The 18,306-nt window shown below is 45.8% G+C and overlaps 1 protein-coding gene across 16 annotated transcripts in view; it reads left to right on the top strand.

Annotated features, from left to right (window-relative positions):
- tacc2 (transforming, acidic coiled-coil containing protein 2) overlaps window positions 1–18,093 on the top strand; it is an 83,905-nt gene extending 65,812 nt beyond the window's left edge. For 6 of the 16 annotated variants that reach the window (XM_036546708.1, XM_036546705.1, XM_036546710.1 and 3 more), the window contains 15 exons: window positions 341–590; window positions 2,136–2,185; window positions 2,652–2,761; window positions 3,017–3,170; window positions 3,789–3,923; window positions 4,493–4,585; window positions 6,135–6,194; window positions 10,687–10,824; window positions 11,432–11,508; window positions 13,607–13,650; window positions 14,661–14,669; window positions 15,903–16,063; window positions 16,427–16,533; window positions 16,758–16,878; window positions 17,046–18,093. In XM_036546708.1, the coding sequence (XP_036402601.1) occupies window positions 341–590; window positions 2,136–2,185; window positions 2,652–2,761; window positions 3,017–3,170; window positions 3,789–3,923; window positions 4,493–4,585; window positions 6,135–6,194; window positions 10,687–10,824; window positions 11,432–11,508; window positions 13,607–13,650; window positions 14,661–14,669; window positions 15,903–16,063; window positions 16,427–16,533; window positions 16,758–16,878; window positions 17,046–17,111 (1,575 nt within the window). In that variant the 3' untranslated portion in view covers window positions 17,112–18,093. The remainder of the gene's footprint in view (window positions 1–340; window positions 591–2,135; window positions 2,186–2,651; window positions 2,762–3,016; window positions 3,171–3,788; window positions 3,924–4,492; window positions 4,586–6,134; window positions 6,195–10,686; window positions 10,825–11,431; window positions 11,509–13,606; window positions 13,651–14,660; window positions 14,670–15,902; window positions 16,064–16,426; window positions 16,534–16,757; window positions 16,879–17,045) is intronic. The other 10 variants (XM_036546711.1, XM_036546712.1, XM_036546706.1 and 7 more) reach the window with 9 other exon arrangements.
- The last annotated feature ends 213 nt before the right edge of the window (window positions 18,094–18,306 follow it).

Here is an 18,306-nt window from a genome sequence, read left to right as displayed (position 1 = left end):
GCTTTTTCACATCAGTATTCAGATACACTGTTCCTGGGTCCGCATATCTGTTTGTCTCTGTGCACTTCCATCTTTATCTGTCCATCCATTGTCTGCCTGTCCAGTTCATCATTAGCAATCTCTCAACCTAAATGTTTGCCTGTTTGTCCATATTGTCACTTGCATTTCAGTTGTATTTGCCTTTCTGCACTCATCCATCTGTGCAACAGTGCAACAGTGCAACCACCCTCGCTGTGCAGCTCCATTAATACAAATGAATAAAGCTGTGTGATTTGTGTCACTGTGGCGGTGGACTCTAACAGGGCGCAATGTCTCGTATCTTCACCCCATACCACAACAGTGTCCTGTGTGTTTCTCGCTTTCCATGCCTCCCCATGACCATCCCCAGGAGCCCACGCCCCTGGCCACGCCCGACGTGCCGCAGGACGACCACGCCACTGACGAGGAGAAGCTCGCCTCCTCCACCAACCAGAAGTGGGCGGCTCTGCAGGGTGTGGAGGCGGAGCTGACCTCTGACCCCCAGGACTTCCCCCAGCCCTCGGACCTCACCGCCTTCGTCAACGAGAACAGCTTGCCCCCTCAGTCGCACGGTGAGGGCCGTGTCTCTGCGCTCGCGTTCGCCTGAGTGCGGCCTTTGTAGCTTTGCAGCTGCCAGCTTTACATTCTCATTTTCAGCCAGACAGTCTTTCCTAACAGCACCTGTGGCGCAGCTCATGACTAAGGCAGTAAGAGCAGTACGTAGTGGAGCCCACACATAGTCTCATACACACACACACAGTCTCAGCCCACGCAGACAGACTTGGCAACCAGGCCCCGGCAACTGCTCTCTGATGCTCCACAGTAATGGAGCTCCATTGTGTCTGGAATAGATCTTCCTGCCCTCATTTGTCACCAAATCCTCATTTGCCCTTTATGCATTTCAGATTGAAGCTAGTTTTTTAAACTATGAAAACTATAAAAAAGGATGAATCTCAACTGTAAGGTTTCTCTGACCCTTACATCTAAAACCAAAGTTGGCAAATGTTGGCAAATGCTTTGCCTCCTTTTCAATAGTAGGAATTGTTTTTTTTTTTGCAGTTTGAAAACAAATAGACAGCTGGTTGAGCTTAAGTAATGAACTTCCAGTTCAGCATTGTACTTTTGGTGCTTTTAGATTGTTCATTTGAAAAGAATGTGAGATGTTAGCACTGCTGCCACTACAGACACAGAATGGTCAAAGAGGAATACCAACATGTCTTACCACATTTTTACTTTGTGATTAAAAATGTTATAAATAAGGCAGTCTTAGTTAATACGAAGTTAATGTATTATTGCATGATTTCTGGCAGCATGAATAGGTTCTGTAGTGGGACCAAGCTGAGTTTCAGTCATCTGCAGCAGGCACAGCTAACACAGAGAATGTCTTAGATGAGAGGGAGCTGAGAGTGGAATGCAGTGGAGCAGAAGGACAGCTCTGCTGTCAGTGCCAGCCATTCAGTGCAGCGTGGGCCCTGCAGGCATCTGAGAGGACTCATTGTAGTATTTCAGCTCATTTCACCTTCTGACCTGTGTGGGTCATCCGATTTTGTCTTCCTGAGTGTGTGTGAGTATTGTGTGTGTGTGTGTGTGTGAGACACACAAGTTGAAAAACGTCACATGCTCTGGATCTCGTCTGCTCTGAATGGGAGGAGCCACAGTGTGGGGGTAAACTTAATCAGGGGCATGATCAGTCCCTGTTTGGTTCTGATCCCAGCTGTTTGGCCTTTTCTTAAGTAACCCCTGACCCTGAGCAGATCCACCCTCCCCGGGACTATGTCTGGCTGGACTGGGTCATGGTCACAGCAGAACCACAGGATGGAGTCCTGCTTTAGCTGTAATGCTCCTATTCCCACCTGTGAAACCATCTCTCCCAGTCTCTTCTATGCCTTTATGTCTCATATATGCACTGTCTAGCCCCAGGCAGCATGCAAGGCAAGGTGTGGGAACGTCCTTTCCTTTGGATCATGCACTATGCACATAGTAGATTCATGAACAGCATTCATTGTTGTTGTTGTTGTTGTTGTTGTTGTTGTTGTTGCTGATCTCCTCCCCTTTGCCTCATTTTCCTCATTCACCTCCTGTCTTCTGATCCATCCTTCCTTTGTTTTTGTCTGCAGTGACGGACTATGAGATCGAGTATATGGAGAAAATTGGCTCTTCGACCCCTGTGAGTATACACTGGCATACAGTCAGACAGACAAGGAGACATGCTAAGTGACTAATTGCCTGACAAACAAGCAGAGAGACAGACAGGCAGACAGGGAGGGTGACAGGTAGACATGTAACAATGAATTCTGACAAAATGGTTAACACTGAGAGACTGAAAAGATTATACTGTGTCTCCTACAATACAGTATTATCCAGTACAATTTTGCAGAGTAAGATGTGTGACTGTAAGTCAGAGAGAAGGGGATGATCTCTTCAGATAGTCAGTCATTTAGAAGAGTTTCCATGTAAATCTCTGCAGCAAACATTTCAGTGGAAAACTGCACCTCCACAGCACTCTTCAGAGAAACCGACAGGCTAACTAGGTCAGTACTGCCTGTTTACGGCAGGGACTCACATGGGAACTGATTTAACTGTGTTTGTGTGTCGGAGTCCGTGTGTCTCACCCGTGCCTGTGTGTCTTCCAGCCTCTCTCTGTGAAAAAGCCGTCTCTGTACTTGAAGCTGGACTCAGTCACAGACAGTTCCACCAAGAGCTCCTGCATTCGTGGCTCAGAACCCAGTTCCCCCTGCACAGGGTATCAGCACTGTTTGGTTTCACATGCGTGCGCGTGCGCGCGCACACACACACACACACACACACACACACAAATAAATACACAAACATGCAATCACACTTGTAGTACACAGAGCTAGTCAGTTCCAAACATAGCGGTGACATCATGTTCTCCCACACGCATACTTCACTGTTCTTCTCTCCCCCTCATCTTTCCCTTACTCATGTTTCTCTCCTCTTTCTCTCCCTTTATCTCTCTCCCTCTCTCCCTCTGCAGGAGCTTTGAGGAGATGGAAGCTCAGATCTCTGCTGGTGTGAAATCTCCAGTGTTGCCCTCTCGGGGGGGCCATGAGCCCGTGGGGGCGGAGAAGAGCCGGAAGAGGGAGAGCGAGCTGCTGAGCACCGCCCCCAGCAGCGAGCGGGACGGAGCGGTGAGTATGTTACCCCAGACTGGCACACCCCCTGCTACCCAGGCAGCGCCTCTGCCAGAGTCCCTGCCTCCTCCTACTGTCATTCTGTATGCAGTTTCGGTTCCATCTCAGCAGAGGACATATTAACTTCATACACTAACACGGACACTAACGCAGTAGGAAGAACAGTTAATGATTGCTTCTGTGAAGGAAATCCTTGTTTGAGTGAAGCCTGATTCTGTCGCTCCAAGCAAGCTGTTCAATAGATTTGGTCTTCTGTAGCTTCTAGTGGCAGCCACTAGAGGACAGTGTTTCATTTTTGCCAGAAGGTTCTAAATTGTAGGGCTCAGTAGTTTTTAGAGAGATCCTATTCCTGACTAATGTTCTGTTCATTCAGTATGAACATGCACGCACATACATACACACACGCACGCACACACACACACACACACACACATACACACAGTTTACCCATGTGTTGCACGCAGTTGCTGAATAGAATGCTGAATATGTAGCACCTTTTTAGAAGTCTCTGAATCATACCTCTGTAAGAGCTGGCTGCAGTGTTGTTCTGTAGCTGGCTTTGCTTTGCTGACTATGACCCCCCACTCCCCACCCCCCGTGCCCACCTACCTGTAGACCCCTCCCCAAGGTCCCGCGGACCCTGCCGACACCCCGCTGTTAGACAGACTGTCTGAGGCGGGCGGTGGGCTGCAGTACCTGGAACCCGACCTGGCTGAGACCAACCCCACTGCGTTCGCTCAGAAGCTGCAGGTGTGTAGATACCTGCCCACTCAGCTCTGGCCCCTGACCTTTGAACCCCTGATGCTCTTGTGTGTGGTTTGATGCTACACAGGGCTGGTGTATAATGGCCCTCTCCTGCTGAGCCCTTTCCTGCCCTTCTCTTCCCTCTTCTCTTTCCTCTCTGTCATGTTATTTTTACCACTCCCATTTCTTCCTCCCTGCTCCTGTTTGCTCAGGAGATTTTTCCTCTCCATTTTACTCCTCGAGTTCTTACAGTGAGTTAGCTGGTGTGTGTATGTGATGACATCTTTATGATGGATGCTACAGTTGGAGTGTCTAGGGATGCTGACTGGATATAACAGGGAACATAGTCTGCAGGGATCTTGAATGGATGCTGTCTACAAGTCTACATGTGGATATTGATTGGATTTTGCATGGAGTGGGATGGAGAGTGTGAGTGATGTTGATTGGATGCTGTAGGGTGTGGAGTGTAAAGGGGATGCCCAGTGTTGAGAGAGTGAGTCCTCCTCTAACCCCTCTCTCCTCCCCTTGCCCCCCTCGGGCCACACCCCCTCCCCTTCCCCCTCCTCACGCCCCAGGAGGAGCTGGTGCTCGCTGCCCTGAGGATAGAGGCTCTGCAGGTAGCCCAAAAAATCTCCCAGAGTCCCTCTCTGTCCTGTGTAATCCCAGAGGTACTGACCTGAACCAGCCTGCACCAGCAACGCCTGCGTGTGGCAGCGTGTGCGTGCATGCATGCACGCGCGTGTTTGCGTGTGTGTGTCTGCGTGTCTGCGTGTGTGTGTGTGTGGGCGTGTGCGTGTGTGCCTGTGTGTGCGTGCATGCATGGGTGTGTGTACATTCCTGCGTTTATACGTGTGACACAGCCACCCCTGCCCCTCCTACTAAACCCTTTGACGGCACCATTGATGTGAGCGTGTGCCCGTAGCCTTACTGAACACGAGAGCTGCGACTGAGCACTCGCTGCCTTTTCCCGATTCTCCTCATGTCACACTGCTAACCCGGCTTGTCCCCGTTTGGCCGTCGGCTCTCCTGTGTTTGATACACATTCATGAGTGGAGGATGAGGCTTATACCTTCCTCAGGCCTTTGAGAACCCTGCATGTTGCCTGGACAAGGAGAAGCTTTGGCAAACATCAAGGTGACTTGGGATGTCCCTCTCAGGGCTTGAATAATTTATTCTTGAATGTAATGTAGCTGAAGGCATCTCATTGGTTGATTGAAAACGGGTGCCAAAGCACTGGCGTCCAGTGCTGCTGTAGCAGGATTTGTCAGAAATGTGGATCACATGGGTCCTCCGTCTCTCCAATCCCATGTCACATTCTTGTTTTCTGACCAGATCATGACTAACTCCCCAACTAACCCTATTGGCTAAGTATACCTACACCTATAGGTCTGCCTAAACAAGTTGTGGTAGACACTCAATATATAAAGGGGAATTACATGACCTAGTTGCATCGTTAGTTTAAAAAAAAAAAAATTAGGCTTTAGGGGCAACCACAGTGGTGCACACTCTCAATGGGTTTTGGGACTTTTCCATGGACGTAAACATAAGAGTGATGGGTGGGGTGTTATAATGCTTTTCTGTTCAACCAGCAGAAGAAAGAGGAGCTATCAGAGTTGCTGAACCTAGATGTTTGGTGACAGATAATTGCACTAGGCATTTGTGATTTTTTTTTTTTACCATGGTGGGCCTACAGCAAAAGGTGGGCAATAGATCATCAGACAAAATGGAACATGGTTTTAGTTGGCTGCTTGGCTGAACAGCACTGCAGGGCTCTGCGGTTGTTGCCATGGTATTTTGCATAATCGTTTTCATTCTGTGTGAGCCAAATTTTTTACTGTACTTTACAAGCTAATGGCTGGTCTCTCGCTCTGTCCATTTCTTCCTCTCTTTCTTCCTCCTTTATTCTCAGGCTTTTTTCCTTTTTTCTTTCTCCTCTCTTCTTTCTCTCTCTTGTTGTATCTTTCTTCTATTTCACTGTGTCTCTCTCCCTCATGCTGCTTAACCAACCTGATCAGGAGTCACAACACTTCCAAACCAGTGTTTCGCACTAGCAGTAGCAGCTGTATTAGCAGCAGTAGCAGTGAGATTTTAAATGCGACCCTTGTTGCCTGGAGTCACCCGCAATCCTTCAACTCTTCTGTTACAGAAACAGCCCAACCCCCTCCACACACACATGCACATTATCTCATCTCCAGTATCCTCTCTCACGCTCCACAGTCACGTCTCAAGAAGCCCACCCCCCGCAGATGGAATCTCAACGGCTCACAGACGGCCAAAGTAAGAGGACCAGTGACCCCACCCACCCAACCCCAGCCAAACGGGCTCTGTCCCTCTGAAAGATCTATTACATCAGGCCAACTCGTGGAAACTTGACAAGCTGCCAATTCGTTGGAACAAATTAGCATTTTGGTATCATATCGTAGAAGTCTGTGTGAAATGAACAAAATGAACTCTTGAAGAATTACTACACAGCAGAGTTGATTTTAAAATGGGTTCATGGTTTCTTCCTTTCATTTTTAATAAGACACAAAGACTAAAGTGATTATCACTAATTCTAGGATGTTCTTCAATTTCTCGCCAAGCACAACCTGGCAAGTCTGCTGCATAGCACAGGGTTTTCTTTGATCGCATCCTCCGCCCTCTTGCCCTTCTTATCCATTTTAATGTCTGTCTTGTCTTTCACCATCCTATTGACCCATTGATGGCCAAGGTGTCGCACATTCCACATGGAAAATATTTACAAAAACCTTTTTTCTGGTTCACATGAGCTTGCCCTATTACATGGTCCACTCAGGTCCTGACTACCCCAGCATCAGGACAAGTTGACTTGATGTAATAGACTTTTAATGTTGTGCCTGTTTGCTACACTCAGACCCCTCCAAGTCCAAACGATGATTGCATCTTTGCATGTCCCGTCCCTCTGTTCTCTCCCCAACCCCCCCCCCCCCCCCCCCTTCAACTCTGCACCCCTGTCCCACCCCAGCCCAGCCCACCAGCCCCTACCTTAGCCTAGACTGGTCAAATTGGTCCCTGTGGCCCCACATCCCAAAGACCCTGAGACAAAATATAAACCTTCCGGTTGCTCCTGTACCATTGTGTCATTCTATGGTTGGGGTATCCCTTTGTTAGCATCAAAAGGAGACTCTAAGGTAAGGCCTTTAGGATGTACACCTCATTGTCTTCAGTCTGAGTGACAGACAAAGGTAGGTGTGACTCTTAAAAGCCTTTACAGCAACTAGCAAACAAGGAGTCTGAAAGCCTCTAATTTATTTCACGCTGACTTGCTATGGCATCTATATCTACTGTGTATCTACTTTCTGTTGATGAAAAGAACTCACTTTGCAGTGGCCGCAGGATGCAATGCCATGTTCTATAGTGACACCATGTGGTTATCTGAAAAGGTACGCTCCTTTCTCAGTCCTAATTTTGAGACCATTCCTTGGCTAATATGGTGGTGTGGGTATGGTGTATGCTACACCAACCTGTGTAACTTAGTGGACGGTATACCTGTCACCGCAATAGTGTCAACACAATGTATCATTGATAAACAATCCATTGTCCATCCATAAAATGGAAGTTTTTGAAAATGTTTCAAAAAACCAGATCGGATATTACTATGTTTTTCAATATGCATTGGACTTAGAAGAAAATTTGTACAATTTCATGGCCTAGTTTTAATTGCCTGTCTGTGAGGTAATGTCACCCTAATCATTACGTGTTTAGATCATATGTTGAAAGTTGAGAATAAGGAGCAGAGGAGAGTAGTAGCTGTCCTAACACAGCCCCAGATGTGTGTGACAGCTCTGCGTGTCGGAGTCAGGATGCTCTACATGTAGCGTGTGGTGTGGCATGTGATGCTGCTTGTCCTCATTCCTGAAAGCAGAGTGTTCTGGGGCCTAACCCAATCACAGGCACGCAGCACACAGCAACTTAGCCACATTAGTGCTAATCCCGCCCCGTTAGAGTGGGAGTGGCGCTGCGTGCGTGAGACCCATCTGTGCAGCACCAGGCAGGGGCTGTGAGGGCTCCGGGCTGCTGGGGAGTTGCTGCACACACTCTGAACGTGTCACACACACACAGACGCTTACACACATGCATACACACACGCTGTGTCTCTGCCCCATCAGGTGAGGCTTCTGACGTCAGGGTGAAAACCCCCTGTAGGGAGAGCGTTGTGTCAAAGGCCACACAATCCCTGACCACCTCTGTCATCATGGGGAGAACGGCTTCACTTTGACCCCCTTCCCCTTTTAAGCTCAGGATTGCAGTGTATTGCCACGGCAACTGATGTGTCAAGAACAGAAGCCAAGCTCAACTTTTGACCTCACGCTTCAGCTGAGTGTGCAGCAGTCAAGGCCAAAACATTTCAGTGACATGGGCTTAATGGTGTGTGGTTTCTGTGTGTGGCAAAAAAGAAGGACAAGAAAAAAGAGCATTTGTAAGACACTGCAGAGTTTTCCTATAATATACTTCACCCTGTTAAATGGTCCTGAAGTATATTAGTATAATAATATAATGTATATGTAGTGTATTACTCCTAGTATATTACAGTTCAAAGAATGAATGGATTGATGGTACATGGACTCCCCTCAGGAAAACCTTCCTACACAGGAAAGCTTTTTAAGCGAATATCCATGTAGTCAGGCCCTGTGGGAATATTGTGATGTTTGCAGATGAAAGATGGTGAATTTGTCTGTTTTCTGGCCTCTCTTTTTATCTTTATCATGGCCTTTTCCTGCATGTGCTTTTTTATACTGTGTTAAGGGTTGTTTTAATATGTTATATACTGATGTGTTGTATTTGACTTGTCTCCCCCTCACACCCGAGCAGACAAGTACAGTGCCAGTACTGGGATATCGCAGACTGAAGGTGCAGAATGATTGTGATCTGGAAATTACATTAGTCGTCAAATGCTGTTTCCAGACAAAATCCTGTCCACTCCACCCTTTTATCTGTGCTGTATTAAGGCCTCCTCTTTAAGGCTGCAATGCAATCAAATCAGCCTCTAATCCTACTCTAATCAGTAAGAACGAATCTGACCACATTAGCTCTTAGTCAAATTCCAGTTTGCAGTCTCAGTCAACAGACCGCCAGGCAGAATTCAGCACAAGCCAGTGACTGCTAGAAGTAGCTATCAGCTTGGAATCTGTAAAACACGATCTCAGAATGCCAAACTGAGTTGGGAACTGTGGGGAATTGTGAGGTCTTGTTTTCTGATCTCCAGCTTATTTCACCTTTGTTATTTTGTATGTTGACGCCTTGCTCTTAAATAGCTTCTAGATCCCTGCTACTGTAGAAAACTTCTTAGCCTGTGCGAGTGGTAGTTCTAGCAGCATCTCAGTAAATGTGACAGTGTATGTGGAGACTGAAGCGGCAGAGCTCATGGCATTCACAGGAATAGAGCATCCTGGGATTGCTTGTGTTTTATCATTGTAAATTCAGCTAAAACTGCTATAGCTAGCATTCAATATTGCTTCAGTATGAGGGTACAGTGGCAGTCCTCCACATGGGAACTGAACCTGCAACCTTCTGATATCAAACCTTGCAGTGAGCGAAGAGTGTATACATAAATGCAAAACGCTATGCCATTTACTTGGCGGTTAGGCCTGTGTTTAGGAAGGGTGGTGGACTTGTGATCAGAATGTTACAGGATCTTGTATCTTGTGTTGCTCTGTCACTTTACTCTTTGCGCCAGGCCTTGTGTGTACATAATTTTAACCCGTGTTCACTCTTATATGTCCTGCTGAGGGCTTATGCACCGCATTATACCTACCTTATCTCAATAAGGTGCCCATGTTTTTCTTATATTTGAAGAATAGAAGCCCAGCACCCTGTTTTATAATGATTACATTGAGGTCACAGAATGAAGGAAGGCAAATCCATTGTGGTCTGTCTCCTCAGTCCTGTATTACATGTTGACTTCCACATCTGATATACGTGAACATATCCATTCAACCGGCATCCTGACAAAGGCTTTTTGTTCTCAGTACACAGTGCCCAATTCTGGTCGTGGAGGACTACAATCCAAAGTAGTTTTTTTATCACTTTGTCAGTCTCTGTCAGAACTGTGAACAGTGGTTAAAACTGTAAAACTCCAGGTCAATAATGAGAAGAGCTAAGTGGGTAATACGACAGTCATTTACCGTGATTCATCAGTCCTAGTTATAGGGTTGTGGTCAACATTTTCAAGGGGGCGTGGGGGGGGTGCTGTGTTAGATGAACAGCCATTTATTCTCTGTTGCTGGCCCTAAACAGTAACAGGCTGACCGTTGACCTACCTACTGTGATGCTGCCCAGGATGTCATACTAACACAGAGGATGGATTTCACTCCTCCCCTCCAGATGCAGCTCCTCTCTGCATATAACTCCAAAGTCCCGCCCACCTTCCCCTTCCTCCTGCCTGGACCCAATCACAGCCACGTCACACAGGAGCAGCCAATTTCAAAAGCACCAATGCACTGTCAGTGGCTGCCGCAACCAATCACAAGAGCCATTTCTGCCACCAGCCTTCGATGTACACAATGGCGTGATAATATTTGATGGTCTCTAAAACCTAACTAAAGAGCCTGCCACTGTTGCATTATTGGATTGCTGTTTGAAAGTTGCGTTGCTCTGTGGTTTGGTTCAGATTTCCTCCCACTGTTTGCGTGTTCGTGTGTGACTTTGTGAGAGCGCGTGGCCTGCTTGTCGTACGGTGATCATGTGACTGATGTTCTATGCCACCCTGTCATTGCTTCCCCCTGGTCTCCCCCCTCCCCCTCCCAATCAGCAGAGGGAGGTCACATCCCCTGCAGAGGGCAACGTCTCCAAAGGGCCCGTGTACTCACGGATGGGGTACAGCGAGGGGGGTGGGAGCCCGTACCTGCCCGGCGAATTGGACCACTCCCTGGGGATCGCACGCGAGGAGGTAGAACTGCACTACACTCCACTCCACTCCATTCTAACACCACAACATCACAATACAGCATACTGATCTGGCCAGTGTCCAGTGAAGCTCTTTCAGATTACCCACTGAATCTGTCCCTGTCGGAAATATGGCTGTTCAGACCTTCTGATCCCAAGGGTGACATTATTCACATTTGACATGTCATCCATTTGCACAGCTGCATAGTGGTGAGGGTATTGAATCTGAAACAGATTTAATTACTAGTAGTTTAGATTCATGCTAGATTAAAGCAACAGTGTTGAGTCTGATATGTGGTCCACTAACATTCTGACCACAAGTCCAATGCCCTTTCTAAACATTTACTGAACTGCCAAGTAAATGACATAATGTATTGCATTTATGTATACACTTTTGGCTCGCTGTAAGGTTTGATATCAGAAGGTTGCAGGTTCAATTCCCGTGTGGACAACTGCCACTGTACCCTAAATCATTACTGAATACTAGCTATAGCAGTTTTAGCTGAATTATGATTACGTCAGTAAATATCAATAATGGCAGCCATATAAGTATCCATGGGTAAGGATGTTTGTGCAGCAACTAAATAATGTAGTGCCCCCCTCCTCCTCAGATTGTGGCTAAGGAGCAGGAAGTGGCAGAGTGGCAGAGGAAGTACGAGGAGAGTCGACAGGAAGTTGCTGAAATGAGGTGAGTTCATTTGTTGGTGCCTTGAGGTGTGTTATCTGCTGGTTCACTGCGGTAAGTATCAAGGAAGCTGCTTCAATCCAAAGTTGTATTTTACTTCTGTTTTATTGGTCAAACACATTTTGTATTATCAAACATGTAGTGTGCTGTGAAACCTCTGGTGGCACTAAGGAGAAATAAAGAGAAAACTTTATTTCAAGGGAATGATTTAATATCTTGAGGGAACAATGTAATATTTTGAAGGAAGGGCATAATTATGATAAGTAATACTCAGCCTGATACTGATGTCATTACGTAATTCCTTTCAGATAAATATTTTCTCATTGTCCCTTTAGGGCCTCCATTGAAACTTTGTATGTTGCTGTTTGTTTCTTTTGTTTTTTTGTTAATCTGTTTATCAATGTCTGTCCGTCTGTAAATCTGTTTATTTCTCTCCATCTGTATCCCAAAGCTCTGGCTAAAAGTAAGGAGCCCATTAAAGACTGCTGTTGTGCAAACGCTGCCAGTGGTGAGGGAGGGATTGGGGTGGGGGCGGGGTTAAGAAGAAGGGGATTATGGGATATGGAAGTGACTTGGCTCTATGTTGAGAGTGACTCGCGCTGTCCCAGATTACACATGACAATACAGTAACTTCAGTGCTCTCTGTGTTACCCGAGGTTGGACTGAGGGGTGGGGAAGCTTAACTGTCCCTCCCTCATCATGTGATACCCCCACAGGGGAGGGGTGTGATGACACATAGGCAGGGTAAGGCCATCTGAAAACCTCAAATCTTAGCTGCTCAAGGGAAAGGCATTTCCTCAGGTGGGAAATCCAGATGGACCTGCCTTTCCAGGTCCTGCATCAACTCCCAGCATGCATACCAGATCGTCTTACCACGTCACTGTGATATTTCATTAAATACAGCAGGTCACTATATTTCAGTAACATTGTAGGAATGTCAGCTGGATTGATCCCTGTAGTTCACCGCACACCAGACTGAAGATGCACTTATTTCCCATCTCACATGCAACCTTCTTAAAGGGGTGCTGGCAACATTTGTATACGCTACGTTGTAACCACATTGCAAGAACACGAGCCTAGTTCCTTACTGAAACTGATAAGGGTAGCAGAGAAACCCACGAGAGTCCAGAGTGCCCCCCAGGTGAGAGCCACCTGTGCACTCCCTGCCAGTGTGGATAAGACAGAGCTTACTTGGTTAGTCTGATAAGCCTCAGAATTAGTGCAGACTAATAGGCTCTTTAAGGCATTATTATTCCATCCGCTTACCGCTCTGGCAACCTGCTTTTCCAAACGAGCCCACTGAGAGCTTCCTCTGGACAGAGACCGCGGGACCAGTGAGATGGGATGGATGAAGGACATAACCAACCTGTACTCAGAACAGTGTGCCGTTGCTCACAGACCCTACTCAACCCCCAGCTGAGATTTCCTTTATCGTCAGCATTACTTCTAATCATTCATGATGTTATTGGAGTCAGTGTCTCCTGGTCCAGGGGACTGACTGGGCATGCTGGACTTTGTACCAGCTGGGCTCTCAGTTAATTAGGTCTGATTGAACTGTAAAGTGAATGCTAATCTTTATTTGATTTGATCTACATGTAATCCACTTATAATTCTCTGGCACGTAAAGGTGTGTTTCTGTGTAAAGTATAGATTGAAGTTCGTTGAACATATTTTTGAACATCCACCTCCTCAACAAATTCAGTGCGGCTGTCTCAGTTAAGCTTAAATCATTGGTCAATAACTTGATTTCGGCCCAATTGAACAGATCGTTACAGTTAATCAACTACTTTTATGTATTAATTATTTGTTTAAGGGGCTCAAATGAATAGATCAATATCCAGAAGGTGTACCCCTCTCTTCAAACAAACACCGAAGTAAAGACAGATTCACTGGTCCGTAAGTGAAATGACTGAAATACTGAAATGAGGCAGCAGCTCAGTGTAACCTAATGAATTGAAGGCATCCTCAGTATGGCGCCAGGAGGGGGTTTGATTAAGACTGATTCTTCATTATTTAACAGGTTGTTAGCTATGTATACAGCTGTTGCTGTTGTCCTGCGTATCTGACTGAGTTTCCTGTCTGTGTCTCTGTCATTCCACAGGAGGATAGTGGCAGAATATGAGAAGACCATTGCGCAGATGATAGGTGAGTGTTAGCTTTGTTTGTCACCCTGCAGCCACCATAGCCAGGCTGTGCTGCATTGACTTTATGCAGTGGAACTGATAAGTTAGGAGCTGCACCTTTGCTTTGAAATCAGGATGTCTCTGGAATTTCTTTTCTTTCCCTTTCTCTCTCCCTCTCTTCTATCTCCTCCCTCTTTCTGCCCTGTCCTGTTTTGCTCCCAGATCTAAACCAAGGGCTAAATTAAATCCTAACATTCACCCACCCAGTTCTTTGGTAGATGAGAGCTGATTTCTATGTGTTTCAGAACAAATGGCAGGCAAATTGACAAACATGCTTATCATATCATACTCCCTGATCTTGAAGATGGGACAAAGTTTTGGTTTAATATTAGCCCTAACTCAGTTTTTGCCATCATTCTACTACGGCCTAACCATGAATACCAAACAACGTTGCTGTTATTTTATCTTTGAGAGCAGTGGTTTTCCACTGCAACTGTCTTATCTGACTTGACAAGATGTGAAATGTCATTAGGAGAGCCCTGACCCTGGTTGTTCACACACAGTAGAGATAAACAACACCGAAGAAGTATGTGTGCTCATATGAAAGTTCTTGTGTTTTTGAAGAAGGGTTTTGGTAATATGATCATGTGATTCTTGGAGAATGTAAAATATCTTTGCTTAAAATATGACCATCCTCACGCATCTTTTTATTTTTAATCATCATAATCTCAACCATGATACTTTGCTCCATTAATCTCCACAATTTGCTCTTTCATACAAGTGTTTCCTTTCTTCTCTTACATCTCTACATTTTTTGCATCTTTTTTTCCAAGGATGAGTCCGCAATTTATTTTTCTATTTGCTGCTAATTTTAGCCCATTTCATTTTGACACACAAGCCTCTTTCTTTCCTTCTTTCCTAACACGCTGTCTCTCACCCCACCATCCCTCCTGCCTCCCTCCTGGCTTGACTTAACACAATCCCTTTTTTCTGTTCCCATCTTTGCTTCTAACTCTTTGATATACCAAACAGGCATGCCTGGTAAGTAGAGAAAGGCCTCTTCTGTGTTTGTGTTAAATCCATGCACTTCAGAGAGAGAGGGAAAGAGGAAGCTCTCTGTGTATGTGTGTGCGTGTCCAGTGAAATGCATTTTTTATTTTGTCTTTCATATTTTTTTGTATTCTCTGTGGTTAAACTTTTAAAAAGTCTGAAAAATATTGACATCATACGGTATAAGTCCCACCCTCCTCGAACTTGTCTTGACCTGTGTTGCCATGATAGTGAGTGAAGTCATTGGCTGATCAGCACAGTTTTGCCAACATGCCTTTTGAGGGTTATCTGGACATTTTTATTATTATTGAATTTGTCAGAATAAAAGCTCGGAATTGAAGCCAGTCAGATTGGAAACGGATTGTAAAAGTTAACATTTTGGAGGACCCCGCTGGCCATGCCCTGTTGCAAAAGTGTCTTGCGAGTCCTCTCTGCTTTCTGATCTCTGCCTGCCCATCACGCTGCCCACCCGAGTCTCCACTCTCAACAAGGAGAGAACTCTCCGAACAAAACATATACAGTTAACCTTACATCTGCCCTGAATGCAGACATTTATGTGTTCTTACAGGTTAGAACCAGCCACATCAGTAAAGCACTCAGTGTGATCTTATTATGCGTATGCAAGCCTTGACGCCTCAGGTCGAATGGGTATCCATTTACCTGCACTCTGAACAACAGGTTTATGTTTCTTAACCAATTATGTTTCTTAACCAATTAGCAGCTATTAGGAAGAATTATTCGGGGTGTCTTTCAGCAGAGGGGTAGAGTTGGTGCAGTGGAGGTGATAAACACCTCTGTCCTCTGTGCAGAGATGTTACCCAGTCAGCGAGGCTGTACATCTGTCTTTTTCTGTCTGTCTGGTTTGCTCATCATCCGGTGTTTGTCTCATCTGCATGCATCACACTGTCTGAGGACAAAGAACCTAACAGAAATGCAGCTCCAGAAGTCATTTAGGCCTGTAATCATGATGTCAGCCAGACAAATTCAGTACAGTTTTATTTCACCTGTCTGCAGTTTCCAAGCTGTTTCCAACACTGTGCTTAGGTTTTTAAATCAAAAATAGTACTATGGGGCTCACCTGTGTGTGAGTGTGAGTGTGTGTGTGAGTGTGTGTGTGTGTGTGAGTGTGTGTGTGAGTGTGTGTGTGAGTGTGTGTGTGAGTGTGTGTGTGTCAGTGCTACAGACTCACCTCTGTACGTGTGTGCATGTGTGTGTGTGTATCAGAGGATGAGCAGCGGGAGAAGTCTCTGTCCCATCACACCATCCAGCAGCTGATCATGGAGAAGGACCAGGCTCTGGCTGACCTCAACTCTGTGGAGAAGTCCCTGGCCGACCTCTTCCGCCGATACGAAAAGATGAAGGACGTGCTGGAGGGTTTCCGCAAGGTGAGCTCTCCCCACACACCTGTACAGACCTGAGACGTGTCTTCATCTTTATGGGCATGTAGGCAGTGTAGCACCGTGGTTAAGGAGCAGGACTCGTAACCGAAAATTTGCCAGTTCGATTCCCCACTGGGGCAGTGCTGCTGTACGTGTGGGCGAGATACTCACCCACAACTGCGTCAGTAAATATCCAGCTGTATAAATAGATAACATTGTAAAAAACTGTAACTGATGTAAGTCGCTCTGGATAATAGCGTCTGCTAAATGCCAATACTGTAATGTAATGTAAATGTAGGGAGTTGTACCAGCAGCATATTGAAGAGTCCATATACGTGCATTATGTGGTCCATCGGTCTCTCAATGCAGAATGAGGAGGTTCTGAAGAAGTGTGCACAGGAGTATCTGTCCCGGGTCCGCAAGGAGGAGCAGCGATACCAGGCTCTCAAAATCCACGCAGAGGAGAAACTGGACAAGTAAGACCTGCCCGTCACCTATCACACTACAGCATACTGCCTGTTTTAAAATAATGCTTGAAGAAGTACTTGAATAAGCTGTCACTGCATCATGACTAACCATAGAACAGAAAGGGTCTCACTCTGTTAAGTTGTCTGAATGGGTACTTTTGCATACATTGCGTGTTTGTCTATGTAAAGTCAGACACATCCCCTCATACATGCCTACTTCTGGTGCCCTGCAGGGCAAATGCGGACATTGCACAGGTTCGAGCCAAGGCCAAGCAGGAGCAGGTCGCCTATCAGGCCAGCCTGCGCAAGGAGCAGATGAAGGTGGAGTCCCTGGAGCGCACACTGGAGCAGAAGGTTAGACCGAATACACACACACACACCACACACACACACACACGCACACACACACGCTCACACATACACACATGTACACATGGACACACACAAGCGTACAGTGACCCTACAATGACGTAATGACTTCCTCCATGTGATTTTTGTTTGTCGTGATTTTCCTTCCACAGAACAAAGAGATCGAGGAACTGACTAAAATCTGCGATGAGCTCATCTCCAAGATGGGAAAGAGTTAGCCCGCTGTCGCTCAGCCACTCTGCCACAGGCTGTCCATTTTCCCAGGAGCTGAGGTGGGGAGAGAGAGGAAGAGGCCCTTTCACTGTCTCAGTGCTCATTTTGTCTGTACAACTCCTGGACAGATGGACAGACTGTCTGGCAGAAGAGTCTGAAATCTCCCTTAATCTCTCACTCCACTGTATGTTCTTCACTGGGAGGCTTGTGAGTGTGAGTGGCAGCACCCCCTAGGGGCCAGGGGGACTACTGGCCACTACTTCACTGTTTTGTTTTTTTTTATTATTTTGTTTTATTTTTTTAATTTGTCTGTTTTGTTTGCATTTGGTGTTTCAATGTGTTTCAAGTTTCCTGTATCAGGGGTCTTGTGAAAAATATGGACTCTCCACATCAAGAGAGAAAGAAAGAGAAAGAAACAAACGGAAAAAGAAATACTGAGGGTGAGGTCATGGCGTCCTGTGCTTCTGGCCACCAATGGAACAGACTGTAAACCTGCAGCTCCTTTAGCACCTTCTCACCAAGAGAAGAAAAGCAACAAGGGTCGTCAAAAAAAGAATTTTAAAACACTAGTAGTCTAACTGATTCATTCTTTAACTAAGAAAAGTGATAATAATGATAACTATAATAATAATAATAATTGCATGTAGTAGATGAGAGATTACCTTCCTTTTGTACATAAAAATGTGGGCAGATGGTGAGAAAGGAACACACCTGTGATTTTTGATACCGTATTCTGTCAGCTCAATACACACTGTCATTTTGTAGATACTTTTTTTGTGTGCTTGTTCCTTTGCTTCCGTAGGAAAAAAACAGAAATGGGGAATTTTATTTTATTATTTCAAAGATGATAATTGTTCATCCTCTGGTCATTGTTTTGATTATAATTTGATTAATTTAATGCAGATGGGATTTTTCTCAGTCAGGATGTGAGAGCGCCCTTGGTGAGAACCGGCTTTCAAAGTGCAATAAAAGATGGCAATAAAAACACTGACACTTGTGGTGTTCTTATACACATGTGCACACACGCACACACACACTGTACACATTGCACTCACACTCTCTCCAGTGCTCCACACATACAATATTATGATAAACTCTGCGAACCTCTCACGTGCTCTACACCCTGTATCCTACTGCACTGTACACTCACACACGCTACATTACTCTCACACACTCTACAGACCTCACACACTCGCTCAG

Source organism: Megalops cyprinoides, chromosome 15, assembly GCF_013368585.1.
Source record: "Megalops cyprinoides isolate fMegCyp1 chromosome 15, fMegCyp1.pri, whole genome shotgun sequence".
Taxonomy (NCBI): Eukaryota; Metazoa; Chordata; class Actinopteri; order Elopiformes; family Megalopidae; genus Megalops; species Megalops cyprinoides.
The sequence above is the reverse complement of the archived record's forward strand: the minus strand, read 5'-3'. Positions and strand labels throughout refer to the sequence as shown.